This window comes from Papaver somniferum, chromosome 8 (genome assembly GCF_003573695.1).
Source record: "Papaver somniferum cultivar HN1 chromosome 8, ASM357369v1, whole genome shotgun sequence".
Lineage (NCBI taxonomy): Eukaryota > Viridiplantae > Streptophyta > Magnoliopsida > Ranunculales > Papaveraceae > Papaver > Papaver somniferum.
Genome location: NC_039365.1, coordinates 30668191 through 30690026, shown reverse-complemented (window position 1 = coordinate 30690026; position 21836 = coordinate 30668191). Strand labels below are relative to the sequence as shown.

At 35.8% G+C, this 21836-nt stretch overlaps 3 protein-coding genes, 1 non-coding gene and 1 pseudogene across 6 annotated transcripts; 1 reads left to right on the top strand and 4 right to left on the bottom strand.

Annotated features, from left to right (window-relative positions):
• The first annotated feature begins 676 nt into the window (after window positions 1-676).
• Window positions 677-750, top strand: TRNAN-GUU. The gene has a single exon. It is a non-coding gene; the product is annotated as a tRNA-Asn (tRNA).
• A 1529-nt stretch (window positions 751-2279) lies between these two features.
• LOC113301477 (putative disease resistance protein RGA3) lies at window positions 2280-5859 on the bottom strand. Its single transcript, XM_026550256.1, has 3 exons — window positions 4602-5859; window positions 2684-4451; window positions 2280-2541 (listed from the first exon to the last, which is right to left on the bottom strand). Exons 1-2 carry the CDS (start codon window positions 5197-5199, stop codon window positions 3904-3906), a joined length of 1146 nt encoding a protein of 381 aa, XP_026406041.1. The 5' UTR covers window positions 5200-5859; the 3' UTR covers window positions 2280-2541; window positions 2684-3903.
• A 41-nt stretch (window positions 5860-5900) lies between these two features.
• On the bottom strand, window positions 5901-10843 carry LOC113304766 (50S ribosomal protein L25-like). 3 transcript variants are annotated; one of them, XM_026553906.1, is made up of 5 exons: window positions 10734-10843; window positions 9215-9273; window positions 8534-9052; window positions 8001-8130; window positions 5901-6632 (listed from the first exon to the last, which is right to left on the bottom strand). In XM_026553906.1, the coding sequence occupies exons 3-5, from the start codon at window positions 8975-8977 to the stop codon at window positions 6412-6414; spliced, it is 795 nt and encodes a 264-aa protein (XP_026409691.1). In that variant the 5' UTR covers window positions 8978-9052; window positions 9215-9273; window positions 10734-10843; the 3' UTR covers window positions 5901-6411. The 3 variants fall into 3 exon arrangements, with proteins under 3 accessions (XP_026409691.1, XP_026409692.1, XP_026409689.1); XM_026553907.1 differs by having other exon boundaries at window positions 8534-9045; XM_026553904.1 differs by having other exon boundaries at window positions 8534-9273.
• Window positions 10844-13158: 2315 nt separating this feature from the next.
• On the bottom strand, window positions 13159-18123 carry LOC113305344 (annotated as a pseudogene).
• Window positions 18124-18237: 114 nt separating this feature from the next.
• Window positions 18238-21094, bottom strand: LOC113304765. Its single transcript, XM_026553903.1, has 5 exons — window positions 20260-21094; window positions 20093-20166; window positions 19215-19326; window positions 18811-18863; window positions 18238-18606 (listed from the first exon to the last, which is right to left on the bottom strand). The coding sequence occupies exons 1-5, from the start codon at window positions 21056-21058 to the stop codon at window positions 18463-18465; spliced, it is 1182 nt and encodes a 393-aa protein (XP_026409688.1). The 5' UTR covers window positions 21059-21094; the 3' UTR covers window positions 18238-18462.
• Window positions 21095-21836: the final 742 nt, after the last annotated feature.

Below are 21836 nucleotides of genomic sequence, written 5' to 3'. Positions count from 1 at the left end.
AACTAGCTAGGGATTGAACGCGGATGTGTCTTGAAGAATTTTGTTGATAGGTAAAACCTTGCATTTGGTTCTTTTCTTTACTAGAATTGCGATGAAAACAATACTTATTTTGAACTAAACAGTCTTTTATTTCCGAAAACTGGAATACAAAGTGCTTCTTGGATCAGAGAGATTCCTAGACAGTTTGTACTGTCATGATTGATATACATCCAGCATAACTCTTAGTAGTCGGTGAACAAAACAAAATTAGCATCTAGTACTTGACTGCAAATACTCTGGAGATGAAATCTACGGTATATATAAAGATATAATGTTGCTCATTTTTCAGAAGCGTTGTCCTCAAACTCATAAAAGCATTCAAGTTACTATAGTGAATGATGAGACTGGGGAGTTATCCCACCGCTGCTAGCTCCAAAGCCAAACAGAAAGCAAAACACAAAAAACCATGTTTTGCCTCTTTATGCGTCGTTTGCTTCCCAGGCCCACGATTCTAGCTCCATCATAGCACGAGCCATTTGGCAAAATTCACATTGTCGAAAATGGTACACTAATAATTGTATGGATCTGCTATAATCCAGATTCCATGGCGTTTTATTCACCACCATTGAGTAGCAGCAAAACTCAATAGAAATAGGTGTTGAATGAATAAAGACGGATTGCAATAGTGGACAGTAATGCTGGAATATCTCAGCTGGTTAGAGCGTGTGGCTGTTAACCACAAGGTCACAGGTTCAATCCCTGTTTCTAGCGAATTTTTTACAACTTAGTTGAATCTATGTGGGAGATGGTCAGGGAAAATTTTAGATGAAAAAATCCAGGATACAAATAAATAAACTGAGGTGTTCATGTGTCATGAGAATCACAAGCTCCTCGACAAAATCGAAGTGCAGCTATATGGGAAAGACCGTAACACAGGAGATAGTAATTCGTGCACCAACTGCATTCCTGTCAACGCAAATAAATTCTATAGCCTTTTGAGCAAACCAAATCCTTTTGTAATCCGAGGATTTACCAATTAGTGATATAAAAAGGAGTAATACAAAATAACTATTTATTTTGAGGAGGAAATACAAAATTTCCCAACGAATCACAAAATTTCCCAGCGAATATCGAAAATATAGATGATGTGGATGTTCTAAACTAGACAAGAAAGCAGGTGTGCTCGTACAATTGACAACTGAGTTTGAGGGGCCCGAAAGAGTAATGCTACGTTGACCGTGAGAATTTATCGGGGTTCTCCCGTGACTCACAAAAAAGGGAAGCAGGGGGCTGCACAGGAAGAAAATAGGGGGCCAAGTATTTTGCGTGAGACACGGGAAAATCCCTGGTAGGTTCTCCTGGTCAATGTATCATTACTGGGCTCGAAATACAAATTCACCGAGGAAAACACATAAAAAGTGTACCTTTGAGTGCAAATCACCCAATGGCCACTTCCCAGCTAGTTTCTTTTTCTTGTTTTTCTTTTTTTTTTGGTAAGTCCCCAGCTAGAAATAGCATGATGAATTCTGAACAAAAAAGGTTATAGCAGTTCAAATTCAAACTACGGATCATAAAGAGAACATCACCAGAACTTACAAAAAAAAAATATTTAGTAGAGAAAAAAAATCTTGCTAGCTGGTTGAGATTTACTAGTTGGAATTGGCCCTTTGAAGGATTCGATGGAGAGACTAAATAACTCAGATTCAGAATAGTTGGATTAGATGAAATACAAAAATTCTAACCAGACCGCCACCCCAAACTACTCAAAACGGCAGTCACATAAGTGATGGACCCAGTTCAGCCGTTAATGGACCCCCTGCTAAGGCTAACCCCTGTGGGCTAGACTGAGTTGTTAGATTGGCCAAAAAGTGTTGCAAATTAAAAAATAAGTATGGGAAAAAAGTTAACACATGTACCTGCTACTTCTCTCTCATAGCATTTGCTTGCAGTTCAAGTAGCAGCTAGATTCAAAAGCTGAACCATTCGGCGCTCAAAAATTAACCCAAACGCTGAACGGTTCAGCGCTGGGAGATTAATTTTCTGATTTAACGACTGAGATTTAAAGCGCTGAACCAAACAGCTTTGTATAGTGGTCCCAGATGACGTGGTCTGGTTTGTCAATCTAACTGCTAGATTAGAAGACCATAGGACTTAACCTAATTTCCGGAGGGGGAATCTCACCCACCACACTTACATGACGGTTTTGGACTCTGGAGTGGTTTAGGGGACGGTCTGTCCAGATTTCACGCCAGATATGTACATTACCAAATTTACGATCAAATGACAAAAAGAAACATGAGCCCACAATGTATTTCATCTTCTTGAGCCATTTGTCATAACGCTAACCAAGTAACATAATGTTAAAATGTTAAACTACAGATTCAAATAAGTTTCAGCGGATAATTGAGCAGTCTCAAATAGCCTGGGAGATCCTTCTACCGCAAGCTAATTGTCTCTACGTACCTTCTCTTCATCACCCAATAAAGATTTTTACCCAGCAAGAGGAACTCATATACCGCAGCTTACGTTCCGGTAGTTTATGGTGTCTCTGAAAGAAGGATACTGAAAGTAAATCATCGTCGTTAGTAACTGAAAAGAAAATGATATAGAATCACAATACAGGAGACCAATGCATTCTACTGGTATGATTAAAGATTATCGCTTAGGAAAAACCATGTAGTATAAACAGAGAGACACTATGCACCTGGTGGTAGTAACTGCATCAGGTGTTGCAAGGAAGGGATGAATTGCAGCAAGCTGATCTATTTCTTATCCTTTTCCAACAAATTAATAGGGAAACCTGGAGGAGCTGTTAAAATCAACTCTCAGATCTTCAAGAAACGTGAGGGACGTGTTAAGATCATAGGGGATTGTCTGCTCATTCAGTTTGTCGCATTCGTTGATAGGCAATTCCCGGAGAGAATTACATAACCGTAAATCCGGTAGAGATGTCAAAACAGGGCAACTTTGAAGCTTCAGTGATTGAAAAGAACTGCTGTTGTTGTTGTAGTTGTTTAGATCATCATCATCATGGAAACCTTGAAAGTTAGAGCACCACCTGATCTCTAGTTTTTAAAGAAGAGGAGCATTGCGTTGGAGTAGTACGCTGAGTGGTGGTAAACATACTAGATCTGGAGAATTCGCTATTTCGATGATTGTGAGAGAGGTCAGACATCCTTGGCTACAGAATAATGAGTTTACTGCATTATCATTGGTACCAAATAAATCCAATCTCTTGAGAGAAGAAAACGAAGTTGTCGGAATGGTTCTCAATTTTTTAAATCCAAAACCCGAAAGTGCTTCTTATCCTTCAACTTTGCTCTTTGTGCGCCTTCTTTACCACTCACATTTTCAAGTTTTGTTATAGATGACACCTGAATGGAGTTGAAGCCTGCCAACTCTTCCATGCCATTATTATTGGGATTTCCTGAGATCTCATTTTCTTTTCTAACCATGTAATCCTCTAATCTTTCAAGGCAAGTGCCATCATTATCTCTAGAGTGCACAAAAAATCTCAATTTCGGCCAATTCTTAATTTCTTTTGGAAGTTCACATTCCCAACCTAGTTCTAGTATCTCCAAATTGCAGAGGTTGATTATGCATGATTCAGGACCAGTCAAATCAAGACGCCTTAATCGTGTCAGTGCTCCTAGCTCTCTAGGTAAGACATCTAAATTCCGGCATTCATCTAACTTCAACGTCCTTAAACTGCTGATAAAAGTGTGATAGAATCCGGTAACTTAGAGATTTTTGTAAATGAAAGATCAAGGCAACTTAAATGTTGCAAGGACCCAATATTTTGGGGTATAAGTTCTATACTCGAGGATGAGATATCAAGATGCCTCAAACTTTTGAAAGACCCAATTTCACGAAGAAGCCGGCTTGGAACGTTTTAAAGACACTTTTATCAGATTTAAAGACACCTTACCAGATAAATTTACGCAGTACAAGTGTTTGCAAATTGTAAGAATGATTTAAAGACACCTTACCAGATAAATTTACGTATGCGAGGTCAAGGTACCTTAGATGCTTCAGCTTAGAAATCAATGAAGTAAAACATGGTTCGTGCCCAATGAGACAAGATTCGAGGCCATCCGAAAGTGAGCATGTAGACCAGTTCCTGAGAGGAAATAATATTCGTAATCGCTTATAACGAAAGAAAGAATTAACATGCGAAAATTCCCATGGGTTAAGAGCAATAATAGTTGGCAACTTCTTCGCATTTGGTAACACTTTTGGAGATGCCAAACCTCGTTCTTTATCAAATAGCAGTTGTAAGCGACGAACTTGTGCAACTTCTTTTTTTCTATTTCTTACCGATGTGATTCCAAATTCATTGCAATCTAGAACACTCGATGCAAGATCATGCATCTTACATGACTCAATGTCACCCGATTCTTCATCCATCTGCACATCTCCTATGTCTCCAAGAGATGCATCATCTCCTCCACTAGATGACAAAAGGAATCCTTCTGCCATCCATAATCGAATTAATATTTCTCTATTTATTTTCCAGTCTTTTGGAAAAATACAGCAGTATGAAAAACATTGTTTCAAAGGAGAAGATAAATTATCGAAGCTAAGTTTTAATATGGATATGATTGTTGTATGTTAAGGCGTACCTTGCAATCGATTAATGCTGTTTACTATTGACAGCCAATAGCTTTTGTCTCTTCTGGAGCATATTAAACCTCCAAGTGAGTTCGCTGCAAGGGGTAAGCCATCACATTTTCTTGCTATCTTAGTTCCAATATTTGTCATTTCTTTAGTCAATACTGCTTCACCTCGAGATAGTACTTTTTGCTCGATAATAGACCAGCAAACAACGTCTGATAACTTTTTAAGATCATGCACTGTACCGCCAACAACAGATGCAACTTTTTGATTGCGTGTAGTAACTAATATTTTGCTGCCGTTCCCGCCATAGACGAGGAAACTCTTAAGTTTTTCCCAATCTCTAACATCCTCATTCCACAAATCATCCAGCACTAGCAAATATTTCCTACCAAACAATTTTTCTTTGACTTGTTTTGCTAGTACGTCGACATTTGATGGATTCTCACATTTATATCCAGTAATGGACTCAATGATATCTCTTAAAATCTTATAGATGTCAAAAGTATCAGAGACACAGACCCAAGCTCTTAGATCAAAGTTTCTCACTATGGAGTCATCTTTGTAGATCAATTGAGCTATTGAAGTCTTACCCAGTCCTCCCATACCCACTATGGATAAAGTGGATATCTTCTCTGTTAGAGAAGAAATTCCACATGATGATGAGGCAGATATTGACGGTATCGAATCAATATCTTTATTATGTCTGATTTCTCACCCTCCCTCCCTAAAAGTATTGAATCATCACCGACGGCGATGGATGAGGTTAATCGGTTACGCTGCTCCCTAGTCTGATTATCTCGAGCAGTACCAGTATTTTGCAATCGGTACCTATCACTGTTTTTGTAAATTTCATCCAACTTTTTATTGATGGCTCGAATTTGACGGGCCATCTTGAAACGAAATAAAAGTGGGTTGGAGGATGAAACAAGAGCCTGTACCTTGTGTTTAAGCGGACGCATGGTTTCGTAAGATAACTCATCCATAACATCGTCGGCATCATAGACAACATCTTTAAGTCTTGTCAACCAAAGTCCTACAGTAGGATCATTAACTTGTTTTTCCTAGGCAGAAGTAATTAGAGCTTGGACCGACTCTAAGGTATCCTTAAGCTTTCTTAAGTCGTCTTTTACACCCCATGCCAGAGTAATCTGTTGTGAAATTAGAAAGATCAAAGGTTTGAAGATCTCGGTTACACCGTTGACTAAAATTTTGTCCATAGCCATGATGAAAGTATGTACTGAATGGAGAAAAACAATGAACAAATGAATATGGGTCAGCAAAGAAAGAGAAGATGCTATGAAAGTGTAGAATTAGAAATGTGGAATGTATTTTATTTATAGAACCAATATTAGAGCATGAGCCTTCTAGGTTGTTTTCTACCAGCACCACGCATTAGCCCAATGAATGAAAAAAAGGTATTAAAGCATTTAGTGTCCCGCACTGAAATATACGCATGGATAATACTAATTTACTTAGTGCAGGACAATATTGCTGATGTGATTGACTTGAGGGCTAATGCAATTGGGGAGTTCTTTCTTTACTAGTTTTGGTTTTTCATTCAGAAACAACCAGGAAATTTAATTGTGATGACAGGTTCGATTAGGCTGAAGAATATCCTATAGTTAAAAATTGTATCTATTTCTCTAACTCTCCAACTCTGGCTATTTTGAAAGAAGGGTACACCAAAATTCGCTTTGCAAAATAGGACTGTTCAGCTGAATATCTGACATGCTAGCAATCATATGAATGTGATTGCTAACTCCATGATCGCCATTGTCAAATTCATCCTCCTTTTTTCTGAACGAAAAAAAGTACTCATTTGTTTCCCTTCTTTTGTTCCATTCTAGCGCCTTTAATCTTACAGATAGGTTCATCTTCTTGTACAAGGAGCTTCAGAGCTGGATGAACCTTGAGGTCTTTGGCTATTATCTTCTTGCCCACATCCAACTCACTCAGATCAACTTCAATATAAGGCGGGACAATGTCTGCGGGACACAGGTACTTGACGTGCCTTCTCATGGTATTCAAATAAGCCCCTGTAAAGGTCAGGTTAACACTTTGCAACTGACATTTCAAGTAAGATAGGCAATAAAGATGAACACTTCCGGGGGGAATTGTTCTCAAGCATTAAACATAGCAAATTTCTACTAAGAACATAATATGCAGAATGCAGTAATTGAGTTGAAGGGTACAAAATCTTCATTCTTTTGACCTTTAAAATGCCTCTATGACCTAATACAAACACAGTTTTTTGCGTAAACAGACGTATCAAAATCACAACACAAAAAAGGTGAACATTACAATTCAAAAGAATGGCAAATAAAGACTTTATGGGGTAGAAAATGATGTTGGCTTTCCAAGGACATGGTTGCGGTCATGGTACAAACACGATGTCAACAATTAGAAGATATATCCCCTGAAAGACATCAAAAGTTTATCCAACAGACATGATATGTTACGGGTTGTGCATGCACCTAAATATTTCATTTTACAATACCAACTTTCTTGACCTATTCTACCAATTTCCAAATGTGATCAAGATCAACTTACCCTACCACTTATTCAATTAACAAAATACATTTGCAACAAGGACTAATCCAAGAAAAAGAGGACTCTGGTTATGAATTTAAAAGCTTATGACGATATAGATATTTTCTCACAAATGAAATCAAAGTGGCATATGATTTCACTAAAGTCATTCACAGACAAGCTGCAACCTTCAAACGCATAACGGAATTAAAATGCAGCCAACTTTCACCACTGGGTTTAGATATTTCATTTTACAGTACTACTAACTTTCTTGACCTAATCTATCAATTTCCAAATGCGGCCAACATCATCTCACCCTAATGCTCATTCAGGTTAGGAGACCTAGCTGAAACACATCTGCTAGGTGCCTAGGTCCTGTTCCGTTGAACTATCCGTTTGCTTCATAAAAACTCTCCCACCTTATGTAATACACCAGTATGTTAACTTTAATATATGTAATTGTTTAGTAAGAAGTGGCGAAACAGTTGCAAGAAAAGCAAAACCATTACGCCAGATTGTACAAATTATTCTATTTCACTCTTTTGTGCCATCCAACTCTGGTTTTCAATATAACGGTTAATTATTTAAAAGTAGCATCTCAACAGAAATTGGGGACACTAACAAAATAGATCGACAACATCAAGGACCAATTTAAGAAAAAGAATCTGATGATTGGTATAAATATTTTCTCACAGAATCATAGTGGCAACGAAGTCATTCATAGAGAATCTGCAAACTTAAAATGAAAGATGAACAGGCTTGGCATGAAATAACAAGATATCAAAATGTGATTTGCACACTAGAACATCACAAATGACAAGTTTTTCTGCACACACGAATAAATAATGACAGATGCCAGTATGTTTAGGACATACCTTTTCTCAATCCAGGAGAAACATCTTCTCCTATAAACACCAGAGGAACATCAATCTTCAACAGAGCATTTGAAGGGGCCCTTAAGAAGGTGACATTAAGTACTGCATCAGTTCCCGCATCGAGATGAAGCTAACAAATGATTACAAATACATAAAAAATCAGATCATATGATATAAATAAAAGAAAAAACAAGTTAGGAAATAAACAGCTTTAGGAACACATGATAAAATTGCAACGTACATACACGTTAGAAATTGTTTAGATGAACTAAGTTATTTAAATTCTTGGTCTTGTAACTTTGCAAAGAGATAAGCTAATGAAATAGCTGATACTCTTGCTAAGTATGCAAGAAAAAAAGGTGAACATTACATTTCCATGCTAGAAATTAGGTTAAAACTGAGCTGAACTACAATATAGGGGCAAATGCCTCTCCCCTGACATGATTTCAAACCCTAAATCCGGAACTTAATCACAAAAACAAATTAACAAAATCTAGTAAAAGGGTTTGAGATCAACCCAAACAAAACCATACCTGACGAGGCAAAACCCTCACTTTCTCAATAATCTCATCAGATTCAAAATCAGATTTGACTTCAAGATCAAACAATCTAGACTCAAACATTGATCTCCCCAAATGATTCACAAGCTTCTTAATCTGATTATTTCTTATCGAAATCAATCTTTTATTACCACCTTCTTCACCTTTCTCTTGTTCAAACACAATACTAGGTACTCTGCCATCTCTTCTTTCTTTAGCAGCTATACTTTTACCAGAATCAGTTCTGGGAATTGCTATGATTGTTTCTGAATATTTAGGGTTGGGTTTTGGTAAATCATCTAAGTACGTATATAATTGAGGTTTTGGGGTCACAACAATTTCTGGTTCTTGATGTAAAACTGCTGCTGCTGCTGAGAATTGAGAATAGAATTGGAGGTTTAGGGTTTTAGTGAGTCGTGATGAACGAGATATCCACATTTGGACGCGGTGATGGTTTTTTAATTAGGGTTTTGGGTGATTTTTGTTGATGGTGTTGGGGGAAAATCCTGCAAGCTTCAGTGAAGGATGTGAATCAGGAAATTACTGCAAATGTACCAAGTAGTACTGGGACCAAAATATATGACCCATTGACCCTACTTTAACATTCAGGCAATCCTCATAAGTTCATAACAATCTTATTAACAGGATCAAACCAAGGTAGCACCAATCATTTACCTAGAGTAAGGCTTCTTAGTAGCAGGACGCCTCTTCTTTACTGCTCCGGCAGCAATGTCCTGCAAACAATCACCAAAAGTAAGACAGTGGATTTGACATAAATAACAATCAAATGGAGCTGCAGTTGTAAAAATAGTTACTCCATTGTGTACATTTCCCAAACATCTTTCCTATTTATTTTGTAAAAATGGTAATAAAAATGGGCTCAAACATAAGATAGAAGTACAGACAAAATTTGACGTCCACTTGTATAGATTAATTATAGAATTCGAGTTCCTTTCTATGTTGTCATGGGCGTAAGGCGCCGCGTGGCATCGGGTGTAAAATCCCGAGCCGCGGCATAGAACAATAATTCCCACGTCGTTTTATGTTTGACATAACCGTTTGGCAGCAGTGGAGTTAGAATTCTAGGTAGTTCCAAGTACCTAGAACTCCAACTACCTCCAGTCTAATAATTACACACAAATCACCAACAGTGCTACAATTTCCAGTAAATATAACACAAATGATTCATTAACTGTAACCATTCACAAATTACAACTACTTAATTTGCAGCACAGTCATAGATTATTTCCTAAACATTAGATGACGATATCACACAACTACATAGCGATAGTATTGCTTTCTCAGAAGCTTGCAAGTTGCAACGATATATAAGTTAACTAAAATCCCATGGCATAAATGAGTACCGAAAAGTTTGATATGGTCAGTCTCATTGGATAATACAAAAGAGACAATTATCAAAACAAAAGACCTTAACAGACACAATTTTATTAGAAATAAGCTCACCCATTTAGTTACTTAAGGATGCTAGTCTAAAGCATTTAGTAAGTGGTTAGATAGAATTCTAATCAGCAAGTGGTCATACTATAATCTACTAAAGTGGCAAAATCATTCACATAGTTGTTGAGCACTCATAATAATTTAAGTATGCAATTCCAGACTTTCGCTAGATACAGTTTTGACTAGTTTGGTAATTAAGTGCAATACATCAAGCAACCAAAATTGGATTCTATGAATGTATATCCTAACCACCCGAACATCATAATGCTGCAAGAAGTATATCCAAGTGAGAAATTTTATCAAATAATATGCATGCATTCAAAACTAATTTGCACCTTGTACTGTACTCTCTCACAATTTAGTCAAACATTTTCCAAGCGATGAATCGCCTCAAAACAAGTAGATCAGATTCAAGTTTTTACAGAAAAACAAGAAAAACATCAAATTGATCATGCAAACTTCTTTACCCCTGTATCTAGAAGGTACATGTATGTTTACTGATCCTAATTTTTTGGTTCAGAAACATGAAATCCATCATGAAAACTTCTTTACCCTATATGTAGAAACCCAAAAGGTACATCTATTTACTGATCCTAATTTTTGGGTTCAAATAAAATCTAGGGTTTGATAAATCATCTAAAAGATGAAGATGACGAGAACACTACATGAGAGAAAAAAACAGCTGAAATTTAACAATAGTTCATGATGCAAGCATGGGAAAAATGATGAGAGTTACCCAGATTCAGGCTCGGGAGTTTTCTCTGTGTGGCGGAGATTACGGGAAGAAGAGAAAAAAATGGAAAGGAAAGAGAGAGGGAAGGAAGGAAGGAAATTTTGTACTCGGGGTGGAGTTTGAAATCCTGGAGTTATTAGGGGCTACCCTTAAAGAATTAGAGGCGACAAAAAAGACAAAAAAGGTCACCCAAACATAAATCTTGCTACCCCTTATCTCTGATTTTTTGAAATGGTAATTTTATCCTCCATAATCGGTAGTTTAATGTGGTTTGTTTTATTTGTGTTTCTACAAAACCCATAATCGGTACTTAATTCTATAATCGAGTGTATTTGTGTATTTAATCGGTAGATTGTCTCATAATCGGTAGTTAACTTTATAATCGGAAGTTTAGTCGTATATAGTTGGTTTTAGGAAACTTTTTCCTATTGTTTGGTTTTAGTTTTTGGTGGGAGAGAGAGAAGAAGAAGAGAAAGAAGAAGAAGTGGGAGTTTACCATTTTTCTTAAATCAACAAGAAACATGGATGGGTATGAAGAAGAAGGTGAAGAACATAATGTTCAAGCTTCACTACTGTATAGAGAAGACGATTTGGGATATATGTTGAATGATCCAAACTTTTGTGGAGAGGAAACCCTATACGACGCTTTCATGGAGGAAGAAGGTGAGAAACATCATGAAAATATCATGTTCAAGGTTCAATACTGATTAAAGAGACGATTAAATGTATTCGGCACCATTAACGTCTTACAATCGGTAGATAATAAAGTACTTTATCAACATATTATATCTTTTTGTTCAAATACATATGCACAATCGGTAGACTCGTGATATGTATTATCTACCGATTGTACAATCGGTAGTCTCGTGATGTTCATTATCTACCGATTGTGCTAGTGCCCCGAATTCAAAATTTTCAAAAACTAGTGGAATTTTGCATTTCTCTATTTTCACAATCGGTAGACTCGTAATATTTATTATCTACCGATTGTACAATCGGTAGTCTCGTGATGTTCATTATCTACCGATTGTGCTAGTGCCCCAAATTCAAAATTTTCAAAAACTATTGGAATTTTTCATTTCTCTATTTTCACAATCGGTAGACTCGTAATATTTATTAACTTCCGATTATAAAGTTGCCCCAAATTTTGTTTTTGCCGAAATCACCAATTTTTCGAATTTGGAAACTACTATAATCGGTAGTTAAATAAGGTAATTTAACCTCCGATTATTAAGATGCCCCAAATTTTGTTTTTGTCAAAATCTCAATTTTTTCGAATTTGGGAACTTTTCATGATCGGTAGTTTATGAAGTTATTTATGAACTTCACCTATTTACTGATTGCTAACAACCACAACATTGAGAATACTAGTAATCGGTAGATAATACCACTTTCTTAACTACCGACTGTGTAAGGGTACTTTGGTAATCTCCGTAAATTTGGACATCCCATAACCTTCTTTATAGGTTGGGAATAAAAAAGTCGCCCCTAATTCTTTTAGGGTCGCTCCTAATAATAGTAATCTCCTAATAACGTCATGTTTGAAATCACATGGCGTATGGTGCGAGTTTCATTTCCACTAAGGGAAGGAAAATGAGTTAGACGGGAATACGGAATCAGCTCTATAAAAAGGATGCCAGACACCCATAAAATGAACTTCCTCCAACTACCTCCCCTAACTCCACTCCTCGAATTCATCGGTGCCAAACACACTCTTAGGTTAGTTTTCCTTCTTAGGTTATCGATGAGAAATATGGATGATGGAAATTACAAATAAATTCTCGTCTATATGATATTGGATATTAACAATTCAGATGGAGCCTAATCCGATTCTGATATATTAAGTAAGAAATATCTGATAAAAAACTCGATCCGATATTTGATAAAACGGATAAAATTCTATAGGATCTCGAATACTCGGAAACGGATTCCGGATATCGGATAGATATTGACAGACCTATTAATATCCCGTCATTTTTTCTAAGTTGATTTTGGGCCCTCAACTAAGGGACTAAAAAAGGGAGTTATCCATACCAAAGACCAAGGAAGTGGGCGCTTGGTCCGGGAACAAAATATTGGCGGATAAAACCTCGCTCTTACAATATCTAAGTAGGTTTGTTCTCGCCTAATTCGGGAGTTTTCTATAGGAGTCACTTCTTAGTGTGATATGATATTTAGACCCGAACCTTTCTTAAGACTACGAAGCCTTCTCGAATGAATGATTCTAAGCCCGTTCCGTTTCTAATATTATGAAAATACACAACAATTTAATATGACACCTAAAACTTTTTGTTTAGACACATCACGCATAAATATTTTAGTGCACCATCTATGTAACTGACTTGCACATTATACGAAAAGAAAAACATGAAGTTTGTAACAAATCATCCACCAATATGATAAAAAATTTCAATGAAACGTGTTTACTGAAGGGTGAAAATGCACCGATTCCTACTTATCCATCGTGTTTTTGCTGAAATTTTTGTGACGACAAGGAAAGGAATACATATACCTACATAAGAGAAAAATTGCATTCCATTGTTAGCTTGGACGAGAATTTTTAAAGCTAATTTGTTATGTAATACATAATTAAATATTTTGCATAGTAAATAATTTCTCGAATAAGCAATATTCTTTTTGTAGTTATCCGTCTGATTAGCATTCATCAAAACATGTAATATATCTTAGCTATATACCTTTCTAAACAAAATTGCTTTGCAAACAGGGTTTCGAAAACAAATCAATCATGTACTGAATATGGATACAATAACTTTAGTAAAGTTAAAATTATGAAGTCCACGATTGAATAATAGGATGCTTAAACCAAGGTACACAAAGAAGAGTAAAAAAGAGACATACCAAGAACTTAAAATGCAATTAACCGTTTTCCGGGATTAGTATAAAGCATTTGATGTAGATTGATTCTTGTTTAGTAAAAAGTCTGAGCGTAGTTCAAAATTCTATCAGCATTTCTTTTTTCAAGCATCACTTAAGTTGCAAAGAATATTTTGTTTTGTTTTACTTATTATTTTTACATTTGTCCCCTAAAGTTCAACACAATAAGTTATTTTCCGGTTTAAGTAGGGGGCCTCGTGTGGTTTAATCTTACTCAACTCATGTAAAAACTAAAGACATGCTCCATCGCGTAATTGAAGAAATGTTTAGATTAATAATTTGTTAGAACCAGTTTCAGAATTCTAGAGTTTGTTGTTTTCTTAAAAATTCATTATGCTTAGTTGGATTCTTTGTGATCATGAATATTGAATCATTAATTGCCATTTATGTTACATAGCAGTATACCACTTTCTCGGAAAATGACGTATCTGATGCTCGTCTCAAAAAATGTAGTAAACAATTAGTGTTACGTTCTTCAGATTTTTATAAAATTGCGTATATTATCACTTACATACATTTAACATAACATATTTATTATAAACTAGACGACCGCTTTGGGTTTTTAACCAAAATCCTTATATTTAGTGGTGTAAATAATTTTGCTAAATACCACGACTTTGTAATTTTTGATTTTTGTTCAGATTTTAGAGAGCAGTATTGTTTTTACCTGATGAGTTTGCTGAAAATAATTTGGTTCTTACAGCATTATATACAACCACGTCAGGTTCAAGAGATGGATCCCAGTTCTTGCGGCACATATTTTTTATTTTTTTGAGAGGCTTATGCCTCATGCACTCAGTAATGTTCGTCAATTCTTTCACATAACCAGCTTTACCAAGGGTAACAGCAATGCTCCTATATGCAGCCGTGTCTGGATATAGATGACAGTCTTCCCAAATAAATCTAAAACTCAATCAAAAAAAGATAAGTAGTTTCGTGTACACAAATCTGTACGAACGGGAAACTTTATTAATGACAAGAAGGAGAATTCACTCCTGACGGTGCGTCCCAAGACATATGAGCAATGACACGATTCAAAAACAAAGCATTGTAAATGGATAGACTGACTATAGTAATGCATAGTAGGCCTATAAAGCTTCGGTAGAGAAGCTGGTTACCTGCTTTTTTGCCCAAAACAGTAAGATATGATCAAGATGTGTATGAATTGATTTTAACCGTTCTCTTATTCTGAGTCACAGTATTCTGTCACCTGCAACTAAAAATAAATTTGAAGACAAAATATTCACTCTACAATTACATTGAGGAGGTTTTCATCTCCGAATCTTTTTAGGCTTTAGCCTCTTCACTGCCATGAACGTTACAGCAGCTGATAAAGAATACCTGTGAACAATAACATTTCAGCTAAACAGAAATGCACTAGACAACGCTCAACTTTAAATTACTAAATGCTAGTTGCACCTTTATTACTTGCTTTTTAGGTTGATTCGGTTTCAAATATTTCACTAATTTTTTTAACCTTTAGTTAGATGCAAGAAAAGTAACCATGACATTTCTCAAGTGAGGTTCCAAAATTGATGCATTTCTAATATCCGAGTAAATTGAGGTTACAGACCTACATCACCCCCTTCCAGGCACAAAATGATGGAGATAGCTTTTCGAGACCTCCAAATTATTCTTCACAGTTCACATAGATGATGTAAGTGTCAGCGTCCAGTTTCTAACTAATAAGATTTCCTAGATGCGACTAATTGGGGAAATCACTTTACTTAACGTATAATTGGACAACATCAGTATTCTAAAAGTAAATAGCATTTGAAGATGCTAAATTTTAGTTATCAGCAATACCACGTCAGTGTATAATTGAGATGGTCCTGTGCATGGGTGAATTGCGGATCAAAGTATTGACATCCTTCGGGAGAGGGTATGGATTACCGTGATCAACATTGTCATTGATATCTTCAAGATAAAGAGTATCCTCAGGCAATCCGCTGCACGTGCAATTGCAGGTACGTCAACGTAGAACCACTGACCGGAACTAGGATCATTTGCAGGGACAAAAATACTAGGTTTCTCACTTCCGCCAATCACACCAATAACTTTCACAGAAAGAGTAGAAGATATTACTGGATCCTGATTATTTCATCGAAAGGTTAGAATCTTGCAACTAATATAGCCATATGTGCCTAATTAGAGAAGATATAGTATCTACCTCAAAGGTTTTAGCTATAGGCTTCTTAGCAAGATTTTAAAAAGCGAAAACGTAGGGTGAAGCGCTCTCATACCAAAGCGTAAAGCGAAAGTGAGCTTTTGAAATATATAATAATATATATCAGTAAGAAGTTATCAACCTAATAAAAGAAAACTACGAGGTTTAGACATAATGAAAGGAACAATTAGACTAACAAAGCATGTGGCATACTGATATCACATATTCTACCCAAGAGCTATTTAAATGTACTAGCCGCGAATGTCTGCATCATTCATCTCATCATGTAGATAGTCATTGTCATCATGATCATCATGCCCTGTAAATTAGGTTTATTAGTATTTAGTTAGAAAACGTGAAACAAGCCTTATTGGGCTTCAAAGGCCTACTTTTCACTTTCTAGTATAAACCAATTCGTAAAGCGGCGCTCTAGAAGCGCCTAGAACCTGAAGCGCAAAAAAGCGCCTTAAAGTGTGCCCCACAAACGCCTTTTTAAACCATGCTTCTTAGACCAAACTTCCATCGAGAGCTTCCTTCAGTTTCTCCATCATCGACAATTTTTATATTCAAAACTGTTTCAACATTTTGAGAATCCTTTTGATGCTTCTCTCTCCAGCTGCGTGGATCCCATCCTCTGTTAACCAGAACTGGTGACTGCACACTGACAATAGATTTCTTAATAAATTGACAACTCAGTTGTAAAAGATGCCGAGCAGTGAGGCAATATATGAAGAAGCATCATGAAGAAGCAATTTTAAGATTTGGTTATGTGAGTCAAGTAACCTTTCAGTCAGAATTTGTTACCACCGACATGCTAAAACCCAAAGTTTGGTTAACTTACAACCAGTCTTTTATAGAGCATGAAATTTGAAAAGTCCTACATAAAATGCACAATTCCCTCCACCATATGATCGACCTATCTTATGTTTTTGTTTTATGATAACTCAATTTATGATAACTCAGTTGAATTGTGAGACCCAGAAGTACTAAGGATATATGTATGTGATATTACTTTACTAGAAGATGAACATAGTAATGATGAATGCTTTCCTTTAGATATCAGATGTATGTAGGAATAACACCAGATTTCTGTGACAGTACTAAGGTGATCCCAGAATTCTTGTACATGCTACATACTAACAGTGCCCAATGACAAAAAAAAAAAAGGCATTTTCCGAAGCCTTTATCCAATCTTTCTTCGTGTTTTTCAATCACTTTTTTTTTTGTAATATACAGATGATTGATTGACTAAGTTCATTCGGTAGATTCTTGTTCCTTTGGTTCAGGTTAGTTCACATTAAAGACATGATGAACCTAATTATCAGTATTCCTAGTTTCATGTAAAATAAAGCACATATGATATAGATGTTCCTGAGCCACAAACTAGTAATCTAAACATAGTCAAACATTCAAGGAGAGACACGCTAATAATCCATAAACCAGAACATCTTTGACTACCCGCAGCAGAGTTACCTCTTAGGGTCACTTGAGTTTGGAACTAGAGGTGTAATGACGTAGTAGCCATTTTCTGTCACTTCTGAAATACTCCTGGAACGAGGTCCAACATAAATTGACTTACTCTCATCAAAAATACCTTCGCACATCACTCTCCTAAATTCCAGAGACCCTGAATCTTCCCTTGAAGAAAAAGAGGAAATGTTGTTCCACACAACAGGATCCAGTCCCAACCTATTCCTCCTATAGTCGAGCATCTCAACCTACAAAAAGAAACATTTGAGTATTACGGGAAATTACAAACAAAATAAGAAAACCAGATCAAATTCAGCTATTCAGTAAAACCAAACAACTTTCATGTCATCACTTCAACCAATCAACCAAAACACATCTAGGAACGTACATAAAAAATTAAAAAGTAAAATCAGGTGATTCTAGATGTATTGCCTTCATAAATTATAGTTATAGAGTAACTCCGTGAAATTCAAACAACCCCCAGTACTTAAACACATAATTTAGAATTGACCACTTAAGCTTTGATGATTTTACAGGAAAATGAACTTTCCAAGCTCACATTTTCTCAAACAAGTATGGTGGCAAATGAAAGATAAATCACAAAAAATGCATTATTACCCTGTCTTGTCTTCGAAAAATTTGCCCAAGTTCCAAGACCAAATGTGATAGCACCAGGAAGGAAAAGCAGATATATCGACCATGATTTTTTCTCTTTGAACACATCAAACAAAACAGAAAAGTTAGACGAGATACAACATTTACTGCTTTTTCAGTAAGTCATGGCAGCAAGTCAGGTGTTTGCTTCAATAACCCTCTCTTCTTTTTCAGTAAGCTAACTCTAGTATTGGGATTGTTTTTCATATTAACTTAACAAGGGGATTCTAAGAACTGTTAATGTAGTATTCCGTTATAAATGAAGTGTTATTAAGTCGGTAAACATATAACATTGTTATTAACCCCGGATTGTTTGTCTAAAGAGTCTACTAAAGTCTGAGCTTTAACACTAAATAATGGTGCTTGTTACCAGCTCTGCTTGCTTGAAATACAAAAACCAGAAAAATCTCATTTCTAAACCCAGTTATAATAATATATCACTGTTTCGACAACAGTGAGTATAAAAATAACCAAAGAATGTAACAAAACTACAAAATCAAGAAAATTGTCAGCGCATAATAATGTGAAGTAGAGAGATTTTGAGGCTTAGTGTTTGTAGTCTGGGTTGTCCCTCAGCCCAAGTTGTGAGAGAACTTGGCAATAAGAATCCCAGTCTGTTCTTCGGAGATATCTAAGAATCTTCTTCCTCCTTTGCACCATTGCTACCAGCCCCTTTCTAGAATGCTTATCCTACATATTAGACAACGTAAATACCTTGTATTACATTTCTGCTACATCAGGTTTTTGAACTGAAAGCCAGCAGTACAGTGAAAAATAGACTATGAAATGAAGTTGACGATTGGCGAGATCATCTATATTGCCAAGAGGAATAGAATAATGAAGGAATGACACATCAATGGGACAACGTAAATATATCCGTAAACAGGAAGTTACCTTTTTATGTAAAACAGATGATAGATGCTTGATTTTTGTTGTCAGTTGAGCAACTGCAACAAATAGAGAAACATCCATGATTTATAAATTAATAAGTACGTTGATAAAGCTTCATGAATAACTGTTTTTGCAGACTTTTAGTAAGGTACAAACAAGTACTTCAAGGAAGTCCAACAAATGCGCTTCCAGAAACTTGGTTCACAGAACAGCATAAATCTAAATTTAACTTTTTACTTATCATGAACACCAAGAAAAACATGTACCTAAACTTACTCTACCTATCATTTGTCATCTTGGACCAATATTTCAGGAATGTGTTACAGTTTCTAGGACTTCAGAATCACTACTTTATATAAAAATATATGAGTCACAAGAGCCACAGAGATAAAGACAAATAATATTACCTTGAACATGGGAAGATCCACAGTCCGACTCTGATATTTTAAACTCGTCCCGAACTTTCTTGAGCTCCAACTTCATCTTCTCTTCTGAAGACATGTTATCTGGATGGAAATACTGCATTCATATGCCAAAAGATTGTGGATTCAGGTAATCTAATCTAAAATGGAGAATAAACCGAAGTAATTCAATATTACGAGCTCAAGCATGCACATAACTTCTGAAGTAACTGTAACCACCATTTGAGTATTACAATCGCATTCTGAAGACACTGTTGAAACACGATATTTTAACAATGTCAAGTAGGAGTAATTAGTAGATTTATTTACTAGACTTTGAGTCCTACTCAGGCAACAACTTACCTCTCGTCTGAAGATTGTTAACTGGTATTTTTTGATGTTTTACGCCTGTGTCAGACACTAGTGTGTTTATCATGTCAACAGAACTCTTATCAGTAAGTTAATCAAGACCATTTGCTGACAGATTCATTCTTCGAATCTCTATTACAAAGTTAACATATCTCCAGCATCACAAATTGTTTGAAGAAAAACTTCATGAGCTAAGTACTGAATTGTACCCAATTCTTTCATTCTGCGAAAGCCTAACCTACATAGAATTCGGTATTGAACAGTATCCAATTATTTGATTCCGTGAAAGACCCAACCTACCCAAAAAATTTAGAACACACCTACGAATACAATTCTAGATTTCTGAAAGTAATTCCCACCCAATATATTTCGAGTTATGTATGAACTCTACAAAACATCTAACACATTTCTACTAGAGTTGCCAATGGATTCTTTGCAATTCCACAGAGCCATGTACGCACAAAATCTTATCTACTGAACATACAATATAGTATAAATGAAACGCAGTTACTTGCCTTTTCAACTAAAAGCTCCTTTGCAGGTCCAGTATATTGATTCCAGTATCCACCGAATATAGAAATATTATGCACTATTAAAAGGAAAGAAAAATGTTAATAACCAAAACAATGAGTGAATTGAAAAACATAAACAACTATGTAATCTCATATATACAGAGACTTACTCTGCATCCTAGATTTTTCATCAGAATCAAGCTTCAATTTCAATAAACTCTCTTTAAGACTCTTAAGTGGCAACCCTCCAACCTTATCAACAACTTGTTCTTCCATTACTCTCAATTTCTTAAGCCTCTCATTCAATCCATGTACTGTGAAGTCCTTTTTAGTAGTCTCATCTGGTCTAAGCTGTCGAAGTTTTCGACCTAATTCTTCATGAGAGTATGGATTCAAAAACTCAGTTTTCATTGCTTCCATCTCAGCTTCTGATTTTTCCTTGATTTCCTTACCACCAAAAATATCACTGGGTAATTCCGATCCTCCTCCTAACGCTGCATTAGATTGATTAGTCTCTTGGTCACTGCCCCGCTTCACGAATGATTTAAAGGAATTAGTATCGATTCCACTTAATATGTTATTATTAGGTCGAGCATTTGGTTTCTCACTGATTTTCCGAATATTTCTTAAGCTTTCACGAATTGAATTAATCGAAACGTTTCTCTTGTAAAGATGTTGAAATGAAGTCGTTGGTTGGGGAGGAACAGAAGATCTCCGACGAAATTCAGAGAGAGATTTTCTAACTTCGTCTAATTTAGGAGCAGAAGAAGGAGGAGGAGGAGGAGAATCATTTAAAGTATTTCTTCGAGGCGGTGATGATGATAGACTTTCTTTAACATCACTGAAAAGAGAGGAAGATGATGATGATGATGGAACCTTGTCACCATTATTATTAGACTCCGATGAGAATAACTTAATTAGATTTGGGTTTTGGATGGGTCGAAATCTTGATCTTAGTTGCAGAGCCATTGAAGGAACGGGAGAAGAAATGAATCTAAAACCCTAGTTCCATCCTCTTTCTTCACTTTTAATCGAGACCCGTCGGGTTTAAATTTGATTATCGGTTGGAGGCCCATCATTATCTGAACATAACCCGCCCCATATCCAGACACAAGTGCTCCTTAACAACTTTCCAGACATGAGTAGTAAAAGAAAGGAGGAGGATATCTGAATCACGGCTTCTTCTTCTTTCAAGTTGAAGAAGTTGAATTTCTTCTGCATATCATCATCATCATGAAAGACGTCCATGTATGAAACCAAAATTCATCCAATTCCGACCCATTTCAAATTAAAATGACCCATATTTTTATTGGGTAAATTTATTAAATACCCTTAGTTTTGTCACCTGCCCATATTTTTTCTATTTTCCATCCCTTCACAATTTTAAAATGAATTCACTTTTCAATTCTAGTTTCTCTTATGTACCACTATAAAAGTCAAATTGACTTTAACTATTATCATTTTTATTTATCATTTTCTTCATTAATAAAACCAAAACCCATCAAGTTAAAAACCCAAGGTTAAATTCATATTAATTATTATTATAGTACATCAATTTCTTAATCTTTTGCAATTTCATTTGCCGAGATGTAGATGAGTTAATTGATGATCAATCGATAAACCCTTATTATGGGAGATTAACTTAATTAACAAGGTTTAGAGGTTAGAAATTAACTTAATTAATCACCAATGTTTAATCAGTAGTTTTTTAATTTTTTTGGTCGTCCATTAAGGTATATTATATGTA

Bases quoted from the DNA above. Each gene is read 5' to 3' on its own strand.
- LOC113301477 (XM_026550256.1), bottom strand. From the start codon at position 5,199: ATGGGAGGACTGGGTAAGACTTCAATAGCTCAATTGATCTACAAAGAT. The intron at 4,452-4,601 runs GTACGCCTTAAC...TATGGATGGCAG, and splicing joins CAGCATTAATCGATTGCAAG to AAGGATTCCTTTTGTCATCT.
- LOC113304765 (XM_026553903.1), bottom strand. From the start codon at position 21,058: ATGGCTCTGCAACTAAGATCAAGATTTCGACCCATCCAAAACCCAAAT. The intron at 20,167-20,259 runs GTAAGTCTCTGT...TCCTTTTAATAG, and splicing joins TGAAAAATCTAGGATGCAGA to TGCATAATATTTCTATATTC. The intron at 18,864-19,214 runs GTAATATTATTT...TATTTGTTGCAG, and splicing joins TGGATCTTCCCATGTTCAAG to TTGCTCAACTGACAACAAAA.
- LOC113304766 (XM_026553904.1), bottom strand. From the start codon at position 8,977: ATGTGGATATCTCGTTCATCACGACTCACTAAAACCCTAAACCTCCAA. The intron at 8,131-8,533 runs GTATGGTTTTGT...ATCATTTGTTAG, and splicing joins TGAGGGTTTTGCCTCGTCAG to CTTCATCTCGATGCGGGAAC. The intron at 6,633-8,000 runs GTATGTCCTAAA...TGACCTTTACAG, and splicing joins TTCTCCTGGATTGAGAAAAG to GGGCTTATTTGAATACCATG.